Source organism: Fistularia commersonii, chromosome 8 (genome assembly GCF_037954325.1).
Source record: "Fistularia commersonii isolate RoL2024-O1a breed Wild chromosome 8, RoL_Fcom_v1.0, whole genome shotgun sequence".
Taxonomy (NCBI): domain Eukaryota; kingdom Metazoa; phylum Chordata; class Actinopteri; order Syngnathiformes; family Fistulariidae; genus Fistularia; species Fistularia commersonii.
In genome coordinates, this window is record NC_141291.1 from 20,025,974 (window position 1) to 20,051,978 (window position 26,005).

Below are 26,005 nucleotides of genomic sequence, written 5' to 3' on the forward strand. Positions count from 1 at the left end.
TAGTACTGATTGCCCTTTGAAGTTGTCTATTAAGTTTTCTATTAGTTGTCTGTTGTCTATCAAATCTTTGTAGTTAACAGTTAAGACAATTTATATTTCATTGTATTTCTTATTCTTCCTCCTTCCTACTATTATCTATTACTGTTATGTTTTTACTTGAAACTCTGGCACAACAATTTCCTTCGGGATAAATAAAGTTGTTCTCATCTCATCTCATTAACCTGGAAAGGTAATGACAATCTGTTATCTTTCCTTAACCTGTAGTGTGGGAAAGGAAAAAAAAAGGGAAAACAAAAAAAGAGTGAAAAAAACTCTTCTTGCACATTCAGTCATAAGATGTCTCTGACATCTGGTCATTATTTCTATTTCTTAATTTTTTTTTACCAATTTTTGTTTTTGTTATGGGCATACGCCATGTCACACAAAAAGCATTTCACATTTTAAGCCTGTGTAAGAGGGCTCATAAATATTCCAACATCTAGCTTGTTAAATACTCGTTGAGTTGTTTCTGTCTGTTATTATTACATAAAGCAAACACATCACATAGTTAATTTCAAGATTTTTTCTGCTGGATACAGATATACCATTGTGTTGGTGGGTCATTTAACTCACAAAGCCGTGACACAGATGAGGACTTTCAGCCTGTAGGAAGGATGGTGGTCAGACACACACCATTTGCTTTGACCTTTGAACCTGTCCTTGTTAAGCCCTTGACATCTAAGAAGGTCTCAGGAGGAAGTCCCAACCTCTCCTGCACTCAGCCCTAATAGCTACATGTTGCACTTGGTCATCATGAATGTCACAACATATAAACGCACATGCATGCACGTCATCTGCACACGTACTGTGTGTGCACACATATTTACAGTAGGCCTCCTGAACGAAAATAGCTGATGAAAGATGACGTTCCAACATACATGGCCTAATCTTTGTGCGTGCCCGCGTGTGTGTGTGTGCGTGCGTGCGTGCGTGTGTGTGTGTAGGTTAACCCCTGGGTGATGCAGCTGTTACTTCCCTTCCTCCAATTTCTTCTCTCTCAGCATTCTAACCTGTCAGAGCATTTGAAGGCAACAAGACTTTGCACTTAGCAGCCCTGTGTCTCTTTCTACACCTGTAACTTCCTATTCTTTCTCATTCTCATATGATTTACAATGATCTACTGCTGCAGCAGGGGGACAAGCCTCTCACCCCAGATATTAATTCATTTCTTAAAAGGGCTTTTGTATGACTGACCAGAAATTGTGATGAACATCCCCCACCCTGGCCCATGTACACACCTTTGAAATAAGACTGGGTGATGGAGGGCAGGAAAGAGCATAGTGCAAAAAAAAAAAAATAAATTAAAGCCTTCTGCATTTTTCTCCTCTCCCTGCCCTGTTTCAAAAGTTAGGGAGGGAGAAACAGGATGCTAAAAGCACTCATGGGAGTAAGAAATGGAATGGACAGATAAAGAGAAATTTTGAAGATTTGAGGGGCGAGGTAAGAGGGGAAAGGGAAAAGGCTGGGAATCAAATGTTCTGGCTATTCAGATATTTTCTCCCCCCCTGCTGACACTCTGGGTTACTGGGTTGTCAGGTAAGATTGGAGGAGATTGCATTGCCCTCAATGACCACTTATGGTCCAAGAAGACACTGTCCCCTGGAGTAATATCTGTATATACACCCTGTCACTCCAATACAATGCTTGTATTACTGTGGATCATTACCCGTAAACCTGACTCCAAAGTACTTGAAAGCTCTAGCTTCTGATTTGGAGGCTCTGACTTTCATCCCAACTGCTTCACACTTGGCTGACCAACCACTCCATTGTGTGCTCGAGGTTATTTCTGCAAGAAGCAGAAAAGGAATCTTGAGGTCCATAATCTAACATAATCTAACATATCTCTTCTCAAAACCGTGTCTAATTAAATCATGTCTATGAGTATCGTGATTGCTAACAAAGGGCTGCTCGGGTAATGATCAGGACCTAAATTAAATGTCTAAGGATGCAGCCCTCACAACATTTATGCAGAGACTGGATGGCTCATAGTGATGGCCCTGTGACCCTTTAACCCCCATAGCACCTCTCACAGAATGCCCCATGGGCCCTTCCCAAATCTACAAAATCCAACCCCACAGTGTTCAGTGCCTTCAACATCACTGGATGAAGTTCATCCAAACCTGATGTCTTGCCACCCAATACTTTCTTTACTACTTGAGTAATCTCTATCATTTCAGGATTGTCAAAGTCTTTCAGTTGCCATGTTTTTCTGTCTGTCAACATGGAGGCTGAAATCTCAGAGCAGAGCTATGGGGTCACCAGGTGGTGCTATCTCCAGAACACCTCTGTGAGTCCAATAAGTCAGAGAAGATACCATTCTCTCCCCACTTGGATGAGGTGACCCTCTCATTGAGGGGGAGGGACACCTGAAGACATGGCCTCGGGCCAGAGCTATTAATGAAAGGGCAATATATCTATGCTAGTATGTCATTGAAACTTTGGCCAAGCAACGATGATCCTGCTTAAGTGTCGCCGCTCACATCTGACATGTAGTGAAAGTGTCCTTTGACTGAATATGAATGATTGTATTCGGGCTTGCATGTGAATGAATGAAATGAATGAAACCCATTGATTATGGGTTTGAATATGAACTACTGTGGCTAAATTGTTTATTATTTTAATGTATATATGTTTAGTTCAGGGCGGTGCAGTGGTGAGTGCGTTGGCCTCACAGCATGAAGGACCCTGGTTCAATATATAGATATTTATTTATTTGTGCCTTTTTACATGGAAGGCTTTTAAAGATAATATAATTATATTTTTGTCTTTCTTTTCATAAGGAGGAAGAGGAACCAAGGAAACATGAAAGGAGAATTGAGCGGATCGAACCAGTAGGAAGGGCTGACTCTTCATTGGACCACTCACCCGTGTTAAGTCTTGAGTGAGTAAGCATTATCAAAATTTCACGTGTCTATTCTGTCTGCTTCCAATGCACACAGCTTCAGACCTACTTCTTCAGACTTACATTGTAAAATGAATAACTTATTACATATCCAGATGCCCATCACCATTTATTGAAAGCATTATTAACAGATATGACAATTTGAATGGTTACAAAAAAAACAAAAATCCCTTTAAATTCAATAAATCATCTTTTTAACCCAAAGCAAGCCCGTTGGCATTATCATAAGCTGTATCACAATTGGAGACCTGTATCAGACATTATTGCCTTCAACTGTTATGACATAAAATATTTTCGACTAGAAAAAAAAATATTGCCAGTATGTCTTATAGCAACACTGATAGCTGTTACTGGCAAAAATAGTAGCCCATCCTAATTTAACAGACCCCCATAGCAATCTGAAGCAAAACATACAATTAAGAGTCTATCTCTCATAGCTCAACTTCTGAGGGCAGGTGGGAACAATAAGGCTCAATCTGTGCTTGGGAAAAAAATGTGTTACAGATTCAACACATCTGCCTGCAGCAAAATTATTGCAAGCTGAACCTCCAAAAACAGCAATGTGCAACAATTTTGATTAACTGAATTTCACAGAAACATGATGAACTTGGTGTTTATCTGTACCTCATAACACTTATAACATGTGGCAGGTAGTTTTCTTTTAATGAATGATGCTAGAGCCTAGAATGTCTTACCCTAAAACATAGCTGATACACACAGCTGATTTACAGAGGGCTATTATTTTGTTTACCATGACCGCATTTGCAAACACAAATAAGCACATTCTCAACTGGAATGTGTAACAGGCTGCAGTAGGTATTCCATTTCTTTTGCTTTTGTTCTTAAGATGAATTAAAATGCTCAATTCTCAACGCATGACTGGATTTGAGGATACCTGCTCCTAATTATTCACCTCTTGAATGGACACGCTTTTTCTGAACATTTTAGCATATACATTGTTGCTCAAACTGTTAAGTCTCAGCATGTGCATTCAAATATCTGTCTTGATCCAAATTTAAGGTGAACAACAACATCAGCTTATAACATCCTCATGACTACTACTAAAAGTTAAAGACAACAGAATGATTCGGAAATGTAATTATGGGTTTTCTTGAGTCTGATGATGGGCATCTGGATTTATTTATTCATATTTATTTTCTGTATTTAGAAAAAATAAACATTAAAAATAGGCTAGTGCAGGAACACAACACTACCTGAGTGTGTGATGCCAGTTTTTTGTGCATTAATTTGTTGATTCAATTAATTTTAATTAATTAATGTATTATTTTTTTTTTGTGCGATTGGCAACTGCAATTTTCCGTTGTTACAATAGTACAGGTAAAGTCAATATCAATTCAAACTGCCAGATACCATATAACAAATAACAAAACAAAGCCAGTCAGTATAATCACATACATCAGCATCATGTTCATTTGTTTTCATGGCTTTATCTTAACAAATTAACATTCACCTCCTCCCTTATTGTAACATTTTTCAATTATTCTGCTCTCATTTAGCACAACAACCTGATCTTTATCACTTAATTGGAGTCTCAATTTGCTTCCCAGATCAACCCTGAGGTCTACCTGCATGACTTTGAAATGAGCTCCTTTTTATTACATACAATGCCATTTCTCTTCCTATAATGATCAAAAGGTTTTTCTGACCATGTCTTCTTTTGTATCTCTCTATACTCCACATTTAAAAAAAGACAAAAAAAAAAAACTGTAATTGTCATTTATTTATTAATTTTTAGCCATGAATGTATGCCCCTGTCTCTTCCCTGTTCTCCTCCTCCTCTTGGTCACATCCATCATTGTCCTGCAGGAGCATCCTGAAACCAGTTGAGGTGTCCAATAAAGGAGGCCCCTTGGGTATTCACATTGTACCTTTCAGTTCGCAGGATGTCAGGTAAAGATAAATGAATAAATACATGAAATGTAATAATAAAATTAGTACCGGTAATACTCTGAGATTCAATGCAGCTTCATGTGCAGCAGCTGGTAGTGCCTTTATTTATATCAATTCCTTTATTTGTATAGATTTGGTTTGCCTTTTTATTGTATGGATTAAGTCATGATAATTTTTCCTCAGTTTTTCTTCTTTATTCCTTCATATTCACCTCTCTTTATCTATTGGACTGTGTCTTATATTGATTTTTATTCCGTCAGCTATCCTTTTTATTTTTCACTGCTGAGACATCACATATCAGCACATATCACATTGCACATATCAGATTTCACCCAGTGGGAGAGAGAGCAGATGAAAGTATCTTTTTTTCTCCTGACTGCTCAGTTTCTGAAGTCTTGTTATCTTTCTTTTTTATCATACACGTGTCCTCAGTTGCAAATAACATCTGCTCTGCCTTCAAGATGATTTAGGTTTCTCTTTTTCTCCTTACTTAGCATTTATTAACAAATGAAACGTGTTGATAGCATGGGGCAAGAGGAGAAAAGCATTCCAGTTTATGGATATTCTTGAAAAAAAGAGAATAAAGGACAGTGGAAATGGCAAGATGTAATCAAACTAAAAGCTAATGTATAACACAGAATCCTGCTCCTTGCCAAGAGACTGGCAGGCAACCAAGGTGAATGCAACTCTTCGGGTCTAGGGGGAGGGAGACAGGGAAATTAGATGAAAAGGCAGCGCAAGGACATGAAATGGAATGACATCTGAGGGAGAGGATGACTGTCATTGAAGGTTGCTGTAAGTCATTTTTTAAACAGTATTCCAATAATTGATTTTAAGTGCCAGGGAGTTATATTTAGCCTTGACCTAGTGTCATCAACGCTCCCAGACAGTAAACTCTCCTGAGCTTACTGTCACAACTGGAAAATATTTACTTATTTACATTATGTCTGATACCTTATTAGACCTTGCTAACATCTGCAGATTCCTCTATGAGGTACTAGCATTTGCCACAATTAAAGGAGAGTTACAGAAAAATTATTCTGTAATACTAATAATGTTTATAGGAAAATCATAAAATTTACATTTAAATTGTTTTAGTGTTTTTTGATTAACTTTGAACCAGAACCCTGCAGTGGTCTAGAAGTAAGTAAGTTTGCTTATTTTGATTCTTCCTAGGTGTATTACGTCCTACAGAAATAATGAATCTGCACTGTGCAACACAGAGTAAAGCAGAGAAAAGCGGTTAATATGCACTTTATGACTGATGTAGGTAAGCTGATAGCCATCAGAAACTTCAGTTAACGGCATAAAAACCAAAGAAAAAACAAACATGAAAATAATAAATTTCCGTTGGCTGATAATATGGCTGAGCTGAGCTCTTCCCTGTGTGTTGTGTTTTAAGAAAGGAAGTATTATTCTTTGCCTGACCTGAGGAGTTGGTCGAGACACTAATGGCAGCCCGCAAAACGAGAGAGCAAACAAGAAACTGCAGTTATTAGAGCAATGGCTAACAGTACTTTACCTGACTTGCAGTCAAGCAAGCAGTGGGACAGATTCTGAAAAAAGTTAATACCGGTACTTGCCCAGTATCACTCTCACAAGTGTAGGTACACAAGACAGTATAGGGGGACATGTGGCATTTAGTTTCTTTTATCTAAGTGCCTAATGGCAACACATGGAAAATCCTTTATGTGCACACATGGACTCACCCCTTACAGATGCAATCTTCACTCAATGAACTTCTCATTCCATGACCAGCTTCCATTGGAAACAAAAAGCAGACATAATTGCTGCATATAAATAGATCCCCATTAGATTATTTGATTAAACCCAGAAAATGGGAGCAGGTGGCCTATGCCAGGCCATTTCTCAGCTCAGTTGCTGAGCTACACGCCATACTAGTGCAGTGATAGTTATGTTCTTCCAAATTTAGGATGCAGTGACGTGTATATTTTCTTCTTCAAATTCCAGACAATTCTTTATGACCCTTAAGGAACTGCAAATATTCTATTATCACTTTACATCCTAATCAAAATGCAGATATTTAATCAAATGCCCTTGTTTAGTATCTCATTTTAGACACTGTTACTATGATACACATCCCTGTTGTAAACATATACACACTGTATATATACAGACATGTTAATCCAGATTTTATTTATCTCTTTGCATGAACTTAGTGACCCTCTTTTCTTTTCTTTTCGGCCTTTCCCTTCTGGGGTCGCCACAGTGAATCAATCTCCTCCATCTAACCCTATTCCCTGTATGTTCTTCTCTCACACCAACTGACTTTGTTTACTCTTTCACTACATCCATAAATCTCTTTGGTCTTCCTCTAGACCTCCTGCCTGGCAGCTCCAATTCCACCATCATCCTACCACTATATATCCTCTGTACATGAAAACCATCTCAGTCAGGCTTCTCTGACCTTATCTCCAAAACACCTAACATGTGCTGTTCCTCTGACAGAAGACCAATTGCATCTGGTCTTATGTTGCTTCCCCTCTCTGAGCTGGGATGTAATATAAATTGGGACTTGTACTGGATCACTGTTAAAGGCATCCTGGCAATGCATCTGTTTGGCTAGATTGTGTAGTTTGAAAAATGGAATGTGTGTAAATTGAGTGTGGCTGGGTTCAGCAATCATGTTTGACTGGGAGTTGTTTTTGGCCACACTCACCCTTGACCAGGTGGACAGCTGTAGAAGGATTATTTGACTAAAATAGCTGACCACTTTGGCTTACTTTACTCCAGATCTACCCTGAAACAAGATCTGGAGGCACTAGCTTTGAGTGGGTAGATGGAGATGGAGGTTCTGTTGTTGCCAGGGGTGCCCTGAAAGACGGGAGTTGAAATCCCTGGGCTAAGTGATGGCATAATGAGTGAGGTGGAGGTCGAGCCTCAGGCTAAGCAGATGACTGCTGTCACCAGTGGTAGGGCTTACTTGGGGGTCAAGACACCATGCACACTACTCATTTTGATCCCTTTTTGCATGGCAGCATTGGGTCCCAAGCGGAATCACAGGTTAAAGTCCACTCAGCCCAACTCCACATAGAGAACCAGGCTCACTGGTACCATAGAAGTACCAGTTAGCCTTTTAGGAGTGACTAATTCCAGCTGGATGTCTGCAAACTAGAGATTGAGGCAGATAAAACCAAGCCATCCAAATGGGGGAGCTGGAGCTTCAGTCTCCGAAGGAGACTTGCGTCCCACCTGTTCCCATTGGCAGCACAGATACCCCTCCAATTTTCCTGTCTTTACCTCATATCACCTATGGAGGTAGTAAGTATGTCACATTTGTGGTGACTTCTTGTGAGTCTCAGGTGGACTACTGTTTTGCTGTGTTTTTTATGCATAGCTTCTGCTCTGCAGTGGCCTATTGACAAAGCTGCATTCATTAGAAGATAGTATGGACCGGGAGTGTGTTGAACCTGCTGTGTTGCGGACATCTGAGTTGGTCCCTGAAGCTTTCATGAGAGGAGACTCACTCTCAGGTACTGGAGCAGGAGCTGAGTTTGCTTTAGAAGGAGTGAGACCACGCTCAGACTACAACTCTTCTGCAGGCCTCTGTTGAGACTCTCACCCACGAGAAGCAAACTGGGATAGAACACATTTTTGCAGAACTTCATTTTATGGCTCATTAACTTTAACCCTCTATGTTTACTGCAATGCTACACATCTCCCTTATTTTCACGTAGTGGCACATTCACACTACTTCTCCAGTCCTCAGGTATCTTATCACTCTCTAAGATCCTGTAAAATAATCTAACCAGAAACTCTACTGCTGCCTCTTCTAGACATTTCTGTAGCTTCCCATTATATCATCAAGACCAACTGCCTTTCCACTCTTCATCCTCTTCAAAGCTCTCCTCACTTCACCTATACTAATCTCTGCTGCTTTGTGGTCTACAATATTCACCTTTCATACACTTCCCTCTCGTTTGTCTTTCTCATTCATCAGCTCTTCAAAGTACCGTATTTTCAGCACCATAAGGTGCACCGGATTATAAGGCGCACCTTCAATGAATGGCCTTTTAAAAAAAAAAAAATCATATATAAGGCGCACTGCATTATCAGGCGCACATAATAGAAGCTGCAGTAGTGGCTGGGGTTACGTTAAAGTATTGCGTTATGCATCCACTAAATGGAGCTACGCTAAAGGAAATGTCAACAAAACAGTCAGACAAGTCAGTTAAACTTTATTAATAGAATACAAAAAACATTCTGACAACTCCGTTCACTCCCAAAACAAGTTTGTGCACTCACAATACAGTACCGTATGTACCGGTAGCTCTTACTGGTATTTGTGCCGCCTTTGTTGAAAACAATGTATTTGCAACTCAATTGGAATCAATTGAGTCAATCACAAAGCGTTCAAAGCCCTTCTTAAAACAAAAACACCAAGAAGGACCATCTCTAAATTCATTGATCTTCATGTCGCTAGATAGCCCTGTTGCCTTCATTGGAATAATTACTGTAGAGATGCTTCTACTAGCTGCTCTCTGTTCAATAACCAACTGTTCCTAGTTTGTCCTCCAACTGTAGCCATCTCGCTTTGTTTCCTCTGAAACTCTGTTTAGTCTCCTTTACTTGGCGCAGGTCATCTTGTCGCTTCCTCCACTTCCGCACCATTGATTCATTAATGCCGAATTCTCTCGCTGCTGCTCTATTCCCATTTTCTACTGCGTGACTGATAGCCTTGAGTTTAAACTCTGCGTCGTAAGCGTGCCTCTTGAAAGGAGCCACTTTGCGGTCTTTATACACACACAAGTGGTGTGGGACTGGAATTCCCCTTTGCCGTTTTTTACCACTGCTACTTCGGTGACTCACGCACGCATGCACACACACACACACACACACACACACACATGCACAAATGGAAATGACAATGCACGGTTCACACAGTCATATATCCCAGCATGCACCGCGCGCTTCTTCTTCTACGGGAGAAAATGGAGTCGGTGGCTGCTTCCCGTAGTTGCAAGACCTATTGCGGCTCAATATTGATCCATGTATAAGGCGCACCGGGTTATAAGGCGCACTGTTGGTTTTTGAGAAGAACTTACAGTACATCCTTTCCTTCTCTGTTTTGCCAACCAGTATAGATCATTCTCTCCTTCCTTACTGTCCAACCAAGTGATCATACACCCTTAGTTTGGCCTTTGCTATCTCTACCTTTACCTTGCGCGGCATCTTCCTGTACCCCTGTTTGCTCTCTTCAGTCCCTTTAGTGTCCAAATCCTTGTCTACTTTCCTTTGAGAGGACACTAGAAGTACTGTCCTTACCGTCTCCCTGATCAAATTAGCTGTTGTTGTTCACATCTGGATGCTGTCCCTGACCACCCAAAGGCTTTTCATAACTTCTACCTGAAAACTATACAATGCTTCTCCCTTTTCAGTCTTTACCAGATTCAGCATACAAACGACCATCCTATGCTGGCTTTTTATGCTCTCACCTACCATTTCTTTGCAGTCACTGATCTCCTTTAGATCTTTAGATGACATCTATACAAGATGTAGCCTAACTGTATGCTCCCACCTCCGCTCTTGTGTTAGCCTATGTATCTGCCTTTTCTAGAAAAATGTACCATCTGTCCCTCTCCTGGATACCAAACCTGCCTGTTACTTCACCTCTATTTCCTGCACCAACATGTCCTTTGAAGTCAGCACCAATTACTGCTCTCACCCCTAGGGATATTTGGCATCACTTCATCTAACTCACTCCTCCTAACTCAGAAATTCTCCTTCCCTTCTAACTCATACTCCCCTGTGGGGCGTAGCCACTACCAACATTGAGCATCACACCTTCAGTTTCCAGTTTCAGACTCATAAATCCATCTGACACTCCTTTAACCCAGAACATTACTGGCAAACTTCTCCTTCAAGATAACTCTTCCTGTCAGTACCATAATAGTACAACTTAAAACCTGCTCCTAAGCTTCTAGCCTTGCTACCTTTCCACCTAGTTGCCTGGACACACTGTATATCTACCTTTCTTCTCTGCATGTCAACCAACGATCTAGTGCTTCCTATCATCATCCCAATATTCAGAGTCTCTACTCTGTCCCAGGCTCTTGCCTTTCCTCTTCTCTCTCACTGCTTCCAAACACGCCTTCCTTGACTCCTTCTTCAACCCACAGTAGCCCACTTTCCACTGGTATCCTAGGTTATCGGCAGCAATGGTTGTTGTTTATTGGGGTCTTCATCAATCCAGTATGAGATTTGTAGGTTTGATTCACATATTTGATTTTGGTACTATTTTAATGCCAGATGCCCTCCCTGATGCAACCCTCTGCGTTTATTCAGGTTTGGGACCAACTCAGACAGACACTGACTTGTGCGCCCCTTAAGGTTACACTACATCAGTGACAACTTCACTCATTTGGGATATTACTTAACTACATCATACCTTGCACTTTGTATTTTGTTCTGTGTGCAATGTCCTTTTGTCCAGTGTTACTCAGTTTTAAATACTAATAGGTATAACCATAAACTGGCCAAAATTCCCTGTGCATGTAAACATTCTTTGCCAATAAGCCGAATAAATTGATGCGGGTGATAGTACATTTTCCTTATCACAAGAGAGAGGTTTTTCTAAAACCTTCATTTTGCTCATGTCTAAACAATGCAGCATCCGTCTTCAAGCCTCTGCTTTGAATACCGATAAGCATCAACGAAAACCTCTTTATCTACTGTCTCCAATTTGCTACAACTCATTAGGGTAGATCCATGCTATAATATTCATATGCAATACATTGTTTTTCAAGCTGCCAACACTTATTAAGATAAAGCACAGCCATGTCTGCTTCTACAGAGCTTGCAATTACTTTGTGTTCAAGACACTTAAGATGACCTGGCAACATGTGCTCAAACAGCGAAGAAGAGGAAATGGCCTTTTGTGATCTCTAATTTTGACTTAATACTGAACCACTTATTCCCATTGAGGAGCAAAGATGAGTCTGCTGTGAGAGCGTGAATGTCCACATCATGCAGTCAATTAGAGCAATGTTCTAGGAGTCACTGGCTGCTTAAAATGCTAAAGACATTTCCAAAGCTGCCCTTGATGCCTGGAATTAACAGGATCGCTGTTGAAACGTGATGCTGTTTATGTGTCTGTTCAAATAATAAGAAGCTACGGAAAATTGTGACAAATCCATATTTTATATTATATTGGTGCTTTGCTATTTAGCTGCAAGTATATATAGTTATAAATATAGTAGTAATTGTACTACTATTTTTTTTATTCCTCCAAGAGTGAGCTTACAAAGTTTTTGATCTATACAAGGACAAAAACCACTTAGACTCAGTCATTCTACCTGCTTCCTCAGGCATCCTTTGCTTTGGAGGCGGATAGTGTTAATAGATCTGCTGTGTGAGAACGCATCTCATATCTTTGCATGTGTGGTTATCCTTAGGGCCTTACCAAAGCCCCAAAGAGGCTGCTGATATTTATTTAGCGGAAGGAATAAGGAGGGTATATAAACGGTAAAGGTTTCCTCTTTTGAAGGTATTGCTGATATGGCAGTGGCATAGAACTGCTTAGATATCTTAAAGACATTGCCCGCTCTCATCTTAAGCTCCGGTGAAGGCAACAATTTCTCTGAAGCCAGGAAATAATCTCTTTGGTGTAGATACGGATTACCTCAAGCAACCTGCGCTATCATTATCAAACTTCTCTAAATGGTGTATCTTATGAGTCAGATAATGCAGGTCCTTGGTAGTAACAAGTATTGTGTTGTATTGCATTTCAGTTAATTCAGCACTTTATTATGGAATAAAAGGGACATGACTTTGACATGCTGATTGTGTTATTAACCCATTCATTACTGCATGGAATGCCTAAATTTGTCAATAAACCAGAGATCCTGATATGAGAAAAAAGGTCATGAAAAAGCATTTGCTATGTCTTTATGTATGTTTATTTTCTTCAAGACAATGTGAACTATGTGCGCTGTAGTCTTTATCCAAGCTTAACATTTAAAAGTGTCCCATTGTGACTCTATGCAATATTTTTGAGTTTGTGGAGAGTTGTAGCTGTTTTCACACAGTAGACTATCTTGACAACATTTCACGTGCAACTGGGACCACATTAGAAAATAGCAACCGGCAATGAAGATCTAGTAAGTATGAGTTAAAATTTGTTGCTCTTTTGTAAAGAGATAAAATATTGTACAGATGTGAAGCAGAGTTGAAAATGCTCGGTGAATACAGGAAAATAGCCAATGATCAAAAGATCAAATGAAAACCAATTTAGCATCGCTAACAAAGAAAAAGGGTGTTAACATGAGTAGATGCAAGTCGTTCATTGCTGATGTATTTTATATGTCTAACAGGACTTGCGATCATTTGCAGGACTCAAGGCTTATTAATCAAGCGTTTGGAGCGTGGAGGCAAAGCAGAGCAGGAACATCTCTTCCAACAGAATGACTGCATTGTCAAGATAAACCAGGGTGACATACGCAATCTGCGCTTTGAACAGTGAGTTATTATATCTTCTCTTGTAGATGCCCTCTTTTTCATATATTCGCTGGTAGTTTTTCCAATTAAACATCAAATGCGTAAATAAGTGAACAAACACATGTAAAAAATAAATTACATATGAAACTAATTATGTTTGACTTCAGGTGTTATTGTATAAAAAAAGTGATTCGTAATAATATATTATATTTTGCATCACAAATAAAATGCTCCCTTACTTGCATGTAATGGTTAGAAGGTGTCATACTCAGAGAATCAGCAAAAGGTTCATTAAAACATTTTTTCAGTTATTTTATAACTGAGAGAATGAAGAGAGTTTCACTTCAGTCTTCATTAAAATCAACTATATTTCTTTATAGGGGATATATAATGGCAGAAGTCTCATTTAAATTAAAGAAAAAAATCAAATAGAGCCAGGCGTACAACACGTTCAGCCTACATTAAAATCGGTTTCAAAATAAAATAAATTAGGTGGCAAGGTGATTAGCACTTCTACCTCATAGCAAGGTGAGGCTTTGGTTTAATCCCAACAAGATGCCTCTCTGTTTGGCTTTCCATGTTTGGCCTCAGTGTCCCAAGTTTCTTCACTTGAAGTGACTTTGGTTTCCTTCATATCCTGAAATGCAATGAAAATGTACCCATGTGTACCTCTAGCCATACATATGGGTATAATCTTGAACATGCACATAGTATTGTTTATTTGGTCTCACATACAGTGACATCAGCTTTTAAAGTCGTCTATATATGTTTGTTTTTGTGTTGATGTGCTAGGGAAGAGCCTGGGGGCAGTGTCCCATGGTAGTTGGTTGGACTCTCGTGCTTATTTTCTCTAATGGTACATGGGAGTTCTGCATTCCTCTAAAATCATTTGATGAAAGATTGACAGAAGCCAAGAAAAAAATATTATAATTTGCCTCATTTGGGCATAAGATACAATGATACAACAATAACATGCATCATAAATAATGACAATATAATGCATCATTGATTTCAATTGGCTGTTGACTGTGTTCTAATTTCCACTTAATGCACAGGAAAAATTATTTCTGAAATCACTAATTTACCCCAAATGAATATCATAATGTAATATGAATGATTTTATTTGAAAATAACCTTGAAACTTACATGGAAGTTTGAGCAATAAATGCCTGGAACCATTTGGAAAATCTACTATCTGATGTGTTGACTCATTGTGAATGACTAGAACACCATTTAGGACTGAGCTCCTTGGTCTCATTTAAAAAAAAAAATTGCTGTCATTCTAGATACAGCGGTTTCCTTCCTGGCAACTCCTTTTATGAAAGAGACCGTTAATCCAAAACAGAGACAAAACTCTCTAAAATTGCTGTGTCCAAGTCAAATAAAGCAGTCTGCAGAAGATGCAGCCTAGCTATGACATTTGCATTGGACCAGCAAGGCATTGGTGTGGTAATGGGGATCTGTAAACTGGAATCCAGACATCCACTGCTACCCTCATTCTGTTGTGTGTCTTGCTCCTCTCCAGCCTATATATATGCTAAGTGCCGAGGCTGCCCAGACTAAATGATTGTTTTTGGTGGGAATGTTGTTGAGTTCTTATTCTGACTTATCTAGTCCTAAAACTTGCATGGTTTTCATTGTTTATCCTCATTTTTCTTATCTTTTGTTGTGTCTAAGGGATAGCATGTTTAACATCCCAAATTCATTATCTTAAAGCTTCTATGATGGTTTTCCTCATCTTTGAGCTGATTGTTGAGTCATTTCATGCCCCTTCTCTAAACACACATACTTCTGTGATGGCTTTTTGACTCTCCACATACTGTTATATTAAAAAAGTAAACACTATATAATGCGTCATCTCACCACTTGCCAATTTTATCATTCCCTGTCCTGATGCTGGTAATTATAGATAACAATTTCTGTCCTCTGGTACCCGTGTGACACCCTGCAATTACCATGCTAACCTCAACTCACCCTATCATCTTTTAATATACGGTGTGAGTTAACTTACAATATTCTTTGGTGTCTGCCTCACTATGATATTACATATTTCAGCTGTGTCTCTTATCATGTTAAAGTTATTGGATTTCTGTCTTCATGATCTCCCCTTCTTTGTTCTCTCTACTTAAACTCCAGAGCTCAGAACATTTTCAGGCAAGCCATGGGCTCTTCTCTCATCCTTTTCCATGTGGTACCTTCCTCCATGAAAACCAAATATGAGCTGCTGACAATGAGTAGTGATTCCAGTCCAGCCCAATTCACCAGAGTGTGCTTCAGCCAAGACTCTCCCCAGCCAAGGGACAGGTCCAGTCTTGTGGATGGGATTGCACTAAGGTTACTCCTACACCTCAAGTTTTTTGTTTCACTTTTTTCAGTGAGAATATAATAGATTCTGTTGCTAACTAAATGATACCTTGATTTATCAACCATGCGTAGCCATCAAGGTCCAATAGATGGAAGTACCCCGGTGCCAAGTCGACGGTACATGACTGTACCACACACCATCAGTTCTTCCTCATCAGCCCCCTCCCCTTCTCTTCACCGCAGAATTAGCACCAATTCATCCAGCAGTTCCTACATGAAAGAAAAAGGGCGCAGATTCCATATCCAACTGAAGAAAGGTAGGAACCAAAAATAAACCCTGATTTAAAATGTTTTGGCATTTTAATTATTTGAAATATTTTCATCATAACATGCCTCTCTTTGAAAATTAAAATTAGATAGGAAGGTTTTAAAGATGAGCTGCCAGTAGTTTTACTTGACTACTTTGACACAGCTCCTGCATCATTCGACCATGTGTCTTAATTGCACAGCAATTTCCTTCGGGATTAATAAAGTTGTTCTTATTCTTATCTTCTTATTCTTAATGTCTTAATTTCCTTACCAGAGATGTCTGGTCATCTGTTTGCATTAATATACTTTGCTGAGGTAGACATAAACCATTGCAAACCCATTATAGGAATGTACAGCCACATATATATATGTGTGTGTGTGTGTGTGTGTGTGTGTGTATGTATGTGATTGTGTGTTTGTTTGTAAATATGTTTGTGTTTGTAAATATGTGTGTGTTTGTTTATATATATAAATATACATAAACATGAATAGACTTCATAAAGATATATATATGAAGTTAAAGAATTTTTGGGGGCTGGTTCATAGCAATTGGCCATGTTCATTTGTTGTAATATGCAAACTGATGAGATTTTTTATCATTAAATTGGAGAGATTATTTAGATATTTTTGCTATGCCAATCAACCCAAATCTGTGACAAACACCTTCCTTTCTATTAATTGCTGATTATATTATTTTCTATCCGTTCCATTACTGCCATTTGGATGATTAATTAGATCTGTACCCATATTGTTGTTCACTTAACAAATCAAATTCAAATTTCCTTCAAAATGAATTATCACGTCTATGGATGAAACATTTTTCTAAGATTTGAAACTGTGTTGGCAGGGAATTTTGGTTTGGAAATGTGTTGTTTAGAAGTGACTGACTGTAGATATGGGTCAGAGGTCCATCCATTCAGCCAATCGCAGCTGTCATTGGGCAAGAGGCAGGTTACATCCTGTACTGGTCACCAGTTGATAGGGAGACAGACAACCATTAGTTCACTCACTCATTCAGGGCAACTTTCCCAATTTTTTTTTTCCAATTAACCGGCTTGTTGCATGTTTTTGGACTGTTTTTGACCAGATTAGGTAACACCATGTGTTACCCGGTCTCTCTCTGCCCTGTTTTATTTATTGATATTTGTTCTTATTAGCTTATCATTATTTGTGTATTTTTCATATTGAAGGGAGCACTTTTTTTAAATCTTGACCTACCAAGGGCTCAGCAGCAAGCTTCAGGGAAAAATGCTGCAAGTAAGGCCAGCAGCACACTGTAAATGAAGCGTGCTCTAGGGAAAGGTTTAAGTGGCTCGAGGGAAATGTTAAAGTTGGCAAAGAACCACTGAGTTTCAGATGTCTCAGACAGTCTGTTGCTACAGCCTGAGTTGTTTGTTTGTAATATGATAAAGTTCATCTTGTACACAAGCCTCTCAATTCAGCGAAACTGAGCAATTGTGAAGTTGATGTTGTTCCAGCCACAGACAGATACCAGGAGAATTGTTTATTTGAACTGACCATATTGCTTCATGGTCTAATTCCCTTCTAGCCGAAGTAAATCACTGTTTGTCATGATAATTGCCACTGATGCAAATAGACCCTTGGGAAAGTATGTATCTCACTTTGTGTATATAAATGTGTATCTCACACATTTCAGGACTTAAATTGGAGATTAATTACATCCTAAATACTGCTGAATGTTACTGAGTATAAACAATGGCATGTACCCCTGGCACCCATGCTCAAAGTGATAACCTTCATTATATACCAACTACAGTATTTTGATTGTGTTGTTGTGATTTTGTCTGTTTGGCCTTAAGTTGTGAGTGTGAGAAGCATATCTTACTTGTCCACCAAACATGATTACCTTGATCACCTACGGCAGCATAAAAGACTCATGTGGCCTATGAAGTTATTGTGGGCGCTGCAGTATCTCCTTGTGTCTGTTGTTTAATTAGCCTAGGGGAAATACAATTTTAGCTAATGCAGAAGGGGATATGATTGCATGTATCATTGTCCTATCTTGCCCAAAAGAAAGACATCAATCAATAATTCACAGCACTACTACTGTCACTTTAGTACTTGCCATATTGGACACCATTAAAGATGGTGTCTTGAAGTGTGCTCAGATTTGTTCAAGTAAAGACAGCACACAATTAAAATTTGGAATTTAACTTAAATAAGACTAGATTTTCAACATCTTCATTAAAGGGTATATCTATCTGCCTTGTTATCCTATAGCACTGATGCAAAGATCAATGAGAGATCACAGGACACCAGTAGGCCCAGCTCAACTTATCTTTTTCACTTTTCAATTCACCCCTTTATTGCCTCTCCGTAACTTCTGGACAGGAGTCTGAAGGACTCTGAAAACCATACCACTCTCTCTCCTTGCGCTTTTCGCTCATCGACACAACCAATGTCAGCATAGGAATGACAGTTCGACAGACTGCAAGAGAGAGATAGACGGAGAAAAGTAGGTCATGATGAACGGTCAGAGATGCTGACAGCTCTGTGAAATGAGCAACTAGTTTGCCATGAATACTAATCACCGCTGTTACCACATAATGAAACTTTCCTACTTGATGGCCGGGACACCCTTTATTAGGTCGTGCATGATGAAATATATCTCTCTAAACACAAAGTTTAATGACATCCACCACGATCATGACTCCCACCACTATCATGCAGATTAGGGTATATAATGTTGAAACAATCAGTCAAATGAAACCTGACAAACATAGCCCCCTTGTTGTAAAATAATAGATGCTTGAAGCCCTTTTTACTTCAATCAGACAATTAGATGGCTGGTAGGCGTAGGTCCTCAAATGCAAGAAAGTACATGTAACGTATGCTATATTGCTATATGGTCAGGAAGCTGTGTGTAAGAGAACTCTGCCTGGAAGGACTAATTGGCATAAATATGCTTTAATGTTTGTCTCATACGGGATCAGTGGCTAAAAAAGCATGAGGAAATAGTTGTTTCTTTAGAAATCGCAATTCAGAACATTTTAACCTACAGGTTCAGCCATTGTTTTACTTGTGCAGTGCATGATGGGTTGATGATGTACACTGGTTGCATTGTGTTAATTTTGGTGTTTTGGTCGTGTAAACTTTTGCTCGGTACAGTACATACGCAAATAATGCCAAATTGCGATGCTTTTGGGCGCAATGAAAGGGACTGATTCTAGTCCACACAACTTTCCAAGGGACAAGGAGAGAAGAAAGGAGTGGAAAATTGCTTGTTGGTGTACACAACTTCCTAGGTGTCCGCAGATGTCTTCCCGACGCTTCTGTTCAGATGCATCTGACGCCTTTAGCTGAGCTAAACTGCTGAAATGGCTCATGGATGCTGCTAGTTTTTTAATGGGCAATAATGCAAAACCATGCCCAGAGTTTTCTTTCACAAGTACAGAAATGGAAATGAATGAAACCCCACAGGCAGCAGATGCTGGGTGTTTTCCTTTGAGGAGGTCAGCAACCCACTACTGCAGAAATAGCATCTGATAATGAAAGATCACTAGTGCAATGACGGAATAAGCTGACGACAAGTCAACCGTTCAGCCAGCCACAGTGGTCCATAAATCTATAGTAAACAGCCAATGACAAAAAGTCAAGGGCCTTACAACAACAGACATGCTCTTTCTGTTAGCATAGCAATGCAGGAGACGCACACACACTGGCGACTTATGCCGACCATGCCTCCTTGCACTTTTGTTCTTCGTCTTCATTTTGAAGCTCATTTTGACTATCTTTATCTTCAGTGTTGTCCTCGTCTCTCTCTCGGGTCCAAATGGGAGGGATTGCACAGTGGATATGCTTTTGCTCTGTAGGGCAAAATGAATAGGACCGAACCCAGTTCAGCCCAGATCAAGCATTGCGATATGACAATGTCTACAAATTAAGATGTGCTGAGAGATTTTATCATTTCCATATAGCTGGTGCAACTTTTTGAATCACGAGTCAATTAGGTCTAGCCAAACACACATATATAAAGATATAGAAATATATATATATATATACACACACACAAACATACAGCCATGACCAAAAGTTTTGAGAATGACACTTTCACAAAGTCTGTTCCTTCAGGGTTTTTAGGTGTTTGCCAGATGTTTCTATCGTGTCATTCTCAAAACTTTTGGCCATGACTGTACACCATCTGACACATCTCCGTCAAAGCTCAGGTCCTCAGCCACATGCCAGGGAACTTGGGGGTTCTACATAGGATCCATTTTCCCAAATTGGTAGCTACTGCTCCAAGTAACCTGTTCACTCTCAAACTCCTTGAGGAGTTTCTCATGCTTTTTCTCTCTGATGTTGCTACCACTAGGAATCACTACATCCACCAATCTGGCTATCTTCCAGCTACTCTACACTGTAACCGTTGCATTATACAGTACACCAATTTGTCCGTTTGGAATTTGATGTGCCACAGAATCTTTGCTTTAACCCCTTCAGTGATGATCATCTCCCTTCTGCTGCACAGCATCTGTCCCCATGTATTCAGTCTGAATGACATCCCGATGCTATGGCTACAATGTATACACATGTATATTTGTATGTGCCCCATCTGTTCCCCATTAGTGGCCATTAGTTCTCGAATAAGGCGCTAAAGTACCTCAGCTCTATGCACTTATTTCAGTAGATCTAGGCAGTAAAAAGATTGGTACGTGATCTTGCAGTCCGAGGTGATTGCTCTGTATTGTTGCCAATGCCTTTCCATGCCCTTCTCATGTGTTGATCATGCAGTGACTGATGTGCCTACTCATTTGAGCAGCTATGATGTCTCACAGGAGCTTCTTTTTTGTACTTTAGCAAATTATAGACTGGTAGCTGAATGGCAGTGGACTGTGAGGCCTTTAATCAACTGCTGTATGTAGGCTACTGATCTTAGCAGCTGGTTCATTTATGCTGCCAATCGTTCATTGAGTGCGGTAAGCTTCATGAGCCAGTAGATGTAAATCATGTTGGGCTTTTGGGTGCTTCAGGGACTGACGCATTTTTTTGGGTGTCTGCTGTGGTACGTTCTACTAGTTCCTATTCTGGAAAGCTACTGTGGTCTGCTTTTCAGTTCAAGCAGCGACGCACACAAACAACTGATAAATCAAAAATATGAAATAAATATGAAACACATTCTAAAAATGTCTGTAGTGTCTGTTTGTTTGTTTGATTCTTTTTTCTTTGCTACTTTTTGTGTCTGGAGCTGCAGAGTGAATCCAAGGGTTTTTACTGCGATTCGTGCAATTTGCTTTCACTACTTCTCACAGTTACAATCAAGTTTCTACTGCTGGATAAAGACTCAAATTTAAATAGAATTAATAATATGGTGTAAAGAACATATAAATCCCCATCCTTATTAGGTCCAGAAGGCCTTGGATTCAGCATCACTTCCAGAGATGTCCCTATTGGCGGTTGTGCTCCAATTTATGTGAAAAACATCCTTCCAAGAGGGGCTGCCATACAAGATGGCCGACTGAAAGCTGGAGATAGGCTTCTAGAGGTGGGGCACTTTATTATTAATATTATTACTGTTATTGTCATCAGTATATTTTTTATTGTGGTTGTTATTGTGATCTTTAATTGTATAAATATGCGTGCAGTTATAAAAGTATTTTAACATTGTGGAAATGTTGCATAGGTCAGTGGGGTTGACCTTGAAGGGAAGACCCAAGATGAAGTGGTAGCTCTGCTTAGAGCTACACCGATGGAAGGGACCGTAAACCTAATGGTGACTCGCCAAGAAGACAGCGTCCTATCCCGAGAGATGGTCAGTTTGTTTGTATTTTTTACAATGGCTTTAAAATATCAAGAAATTGGTCAGTTTTTTCAATTTGTTTTTATTTCATTTTATTGTTTTTAATCTGCTTATAACATTGTAATATATGCAATACAAATAATTGGGTTTCACCTTGTGCTGAAACACCTTGAAAATAGTGAATTCACAGTAGGAATGCAGAACATAAAATTCAAACATAAAAAAACATAAAATTCAGTAACCAGTGGTCAGGAATTTGCCATGGATGAAAGACATATGCTTTATTAGGTGTCAAAAATTGATAATGAATTTGAAATGGCAATGGTGCAAACATGTGTTCTTTTATTTCCTCCTATATATGCCACATTCAGGCTACTTTCCAGTATAAAAATTCAGATTTTTCTATTCACCTTGCACATGATACTATGCGCTGTGAAGATGTGTTGTTCTATACATGGTTGTCCCCTCCTACTTCAACACAGCCTCTCATAGAGAGAAAAAAAAGTCAGATACTACAAATCACACATGTTCATATTTACCCCAACGCACATCCCATTTTGAACACAGGGCCTTCATACAGGGTGACTTTGCTGTCATAAAGCAGATGGTAATTTGGCTAATTTTATAGCCAGCTCGCAGAGTCTCTCACAGCAGACTCAGGCAAAGCAGCATGTCCAAGACATGCCGTGCCAAGTCAATAGACATGACCATTAAACTGTAGTCCAAATTTTCCTGGTGCCAAATTCACATACATACTGCCAAGTGGACACACTTATGCTTAAACCAGGTGTTTGTTATGGACAATGCGTGATGAGCACAGAAGTCCAGTAACAGCTGGACTAAGTCACTGCTCATTTTCACATCGGGGGAACTCTTCCTCCCCATCATGCTCTTCAGTATTCAAGAACTCAAGAATTTAAGACTTTTATTGTCATTACACAGAGTACAATGAAATTTAGCAGCTCTTAGGCCCAGTGGAATAAAAACAGACAAAAACAACCTTAAAAAGCAGGACACAGCCCGACAATACAACAATACCAGCATCTCTGGTTTTGAGATATAAGACAGAAAAATATAAGACCAAAACTATATATATAAATATAGAAGTATAAAATATAAAAATTATAAATAATAACTTGAATAATAAATAGATAAATGTGTAGAAAAAAGTAAAAAGTAAAGAAGTAAAAAAAGTGAAAAGTGGAAAAAAAGGTTTAATTGCACCGTACTGTACAGTGGGGAGAACAAATATTTGATACACTGCTGATTTTTCAGCTTCCCCACTTACAAAGCATGTAGAGGTCTGTAATTTTTATAGCTACTCTTTAACTATGTGTGATGGAATCCAAAACAAAAATCCAGAAAATTACATTGTATGATTTGTAATTAAATAATTTGCATTTTATTGCATTACATAAGTATTTGATACATCAGAAAAAAACAAGCTTTTTGGGGCGTCACTGATCGCAGTGTACGCCTAACCTCATGTGCCTGCACTGTGAAGATTTGGCTGCCAGGGGTTGGCGTGTGTGACCTTTCCACTGCTGGTGGCCCCACCTCAAAGCGGGCAAAGAAGTGGTTAGGTTTCTTGGCCAGTGCAGCGTCACCATTAGTTACCATGAGGTTGTTGGAGCTATAGTTTGTGATATTTTGGACTCCTTGCCACACCTCCTCCCACCTGCCACCCACCCTGCACCTATCTCTGTAACAGGGGCCTGACAGCTTATTCAGAATCCTTTCTTGTATTTCTTCTGGGAGGCTATTTGACCCTCAGCTCTGCCGCTGTCCAAATTAAGCACTGACTGACTTAGGATTTGATGACTTATGACTCACGACGAAAAACAAATATATATATATAAACTGGGGAACAAAATAAAGTAATAGTTTTTTAACGCAATTGTTTCAACATCATCTCTATAATGAGTGTTGAGAGATGAAATACATTGGCTGGACAGAATTACAGAAGGCAAGTGAAAATAAAGTGGCAGCTTATGTCACACACGCACACACACACACACACACACACACACACACACACAAACACACACACACACACAAACACACACACACACAAACACAAACACACAAACACACACACACACACACACACACACACACACACATACATAAATCCAGCTCTTATCATGCACATAGCCCCTGTAGCCCCAGGATATTATTTATTGTAGACATTTATCTTTCAGTGTACTCCGCTTTTGGTGCTTAGCCAGGATCAACACTATGCCATTAATCCATATCACCTAGCTTTGCAGAGTGGATGTTGTTTTTCTCATGCTTTATTTCTTGGACCTAAGTGATTCAGTTGCTAAGTTCCACTGTGCTACAAGTCAAACAATCAAGAATGAGGAACTGCTACCATTACTTTGACAATGAAAATTAGTTTCCTTTTGGGAATAATGAAGTCCATCTATCCATCTATTGATCTAAGATGAGATAAGATAGACTTTATTCCAGAGGAAAATTCAATGGTCACATCAGCATTACAAGGTAGAGAAGTGTACAAATAGTAATTCAATCATCTTCTACCGCTTATCCTGCACTCAGGGTTGCTGGGGATGCTGGAGCCTAGTACACCCTGGACTGGTCGCCAGTCAATCTCAGGGCCACATACACAGAGCCAACATTCAGTGACGAAAGGCAATTTTCCCAATTTTTTTCCAATTAACCTGCTGCATGATTTTGAACAGTGGGAGGAAACCGGAAAAAACTTGTGCAGACATGGGGAGAACACGCAAACTCCATACAGAAAGGCCCCCTCGTCTGAAGAGTCCTTCATCCTGTGAGGCAGAAGCGCTAACCACCACGCCACCATCCAACCCCTGTGACCTTGAGTAGGATAAGCGGTAATCAGTGGATGGATGGACAGTAGGAGATGAAAAAAAGAGGGTAGTTGGGTATTAAAAAAGAAATGATGAGTCAAGTGTTGTGTTGATTGATCTATCTATCTATCTATCTATCTAGTGCTGTCTCTTGTAGAAGATGTCAAAAGAAAGAGAACTATATTCTTATTCACATATTTTCTAAAGCCCGTGCAGCAAAACAACGGAAGTGTTATCCGCATCAAGTATTATCATATAAAGAGAATGTATCAAAATATATGATGCAGGCTGATGACAAATCATTGAAATTAATTCTAAAATACTGATTTTTCACACACACTTTCCCTTACTATAGGTAGCCCTATTCTGAACATATTTTTATCACCACTTGAAGTCCTAAATCACTTCATTTGAAACATGACCCGAATATGGCCTTGGTTATTCACCCGAGTGCTATAATGATGTTTTTTATGCTTAATTTTACATCATCCCATGACCTACATGAACAATATTTTTATTCTATATCCAACAAGAGTGTGAACTACTGAGAACAAATGGGCCCTGAGAGCGTCTGTTGTAACACTGCGCGCCACATTAGAGCAATTAAACAGTACATTAAATTCCTTGTTTTATGATCATATCACACTTGTCACTGATCCATTAGTAGCTATATCTGCCCAGCAATGAGAATCTTAATTGCTGAATTAATTCGGGCCTGTGATTGATGTGACAGGCAGATTCATGGCTTGTTCAAATGCTGTTGAAGTGGTAGACAAATGCAAGACAGCAGTGCTGACTTTTATAGTGGCCGAATGGCCTGTTTTGTAAGTGCCAGCAATACTGGCGCTTTTGAAAATCCTCATTTACGGTACATGTTTTGACTACTGGACCGTCTTTGAAGCAAATAGTTTTAATAAGCAAAAATAAATATTCATGACTCTTATTGCGTTATTGTACATATTTCCAACTGAATATCTGTATTTTCTAACGGGAATTACTCTAGTGTGATTCCTCACATAACTCAATACCAACCTTTTTTGTGGCCCAGTTTTAATTCATTAATGGCACATATCAAATTTGAAAGATAAATACAGACTTAGGAAGCTGAATTGATTTCCTTGCTGGAGAAATCAATTGACCACATCGGTAGTGGGAGAAATGGATTGATACAAGGCAAACAAACAATATATGATCTTATGTCTTGAGAGGCAGCTACAAACATCTCTTGAATAAGACCGGTGTTTGCTTCTTAATTATTCAATGATGTCACCCCAATGGTCTGGGGCACCTCAAATCTGGGTGAATGAAATCAGGTGAATTAATCAGGTTTCATTCCAAATCCATTACACATTCTACCTGACTCGTCAGAATACCTGGAAAAAAACAGCATGTATTGCTCCAGAACTACCACTACTGCTCATCGTAAGTATGGACTCCTAAAAGTCAGTGCGTCAATATGTTTGTTAATGGTTGAGAAGTCTGTCTTGG

General features: G+C 39.3%; 1 protein-coding gene across 1 annotated transcript in view; it reads left to right on the forward strand.

Annotated features, from left to right (window-relative positions):
• Positions 1 to 26,005, forward strand: part of LOC147232216 (partitioning defective 3 homolog) — a 330,190-nt gene that overhangs the window by 140,913 nt on the left and 163,272 nt on the right. The window contains exons 6-12 of the mRNA XM_086151573.1: positions 2,820 to 2,920; positions 4,769 to 4,852; positions 13,205 to 13,330; positions 15,446 to 15,643; positions 15,746 to 15,930; positions 21,286 to 21,425; positions 21,564 to 21,692. Coding sequence (XP_086007699.1) covers positions 2,820 to 2,920; positions 4,769 to 4,852; positions 13,205 to 13,330; positions 15,446 to 15,643; positions 15,746 to 15,930; positions 21,286 to 21,425; positions 21,564 to 21,692 — 963 coding nt within the window. The remainder of the gene's footprint in view (positions 1 to 2,819; positions 2,921 to 4,768; positions 4,853 to 13,204; positions 13,331 to 15,445; positions 15,644 to 15,745; positions 15,931 to 21,285; positions 21,426 to 21,563; positions 21,693 to 26,005) is intronic.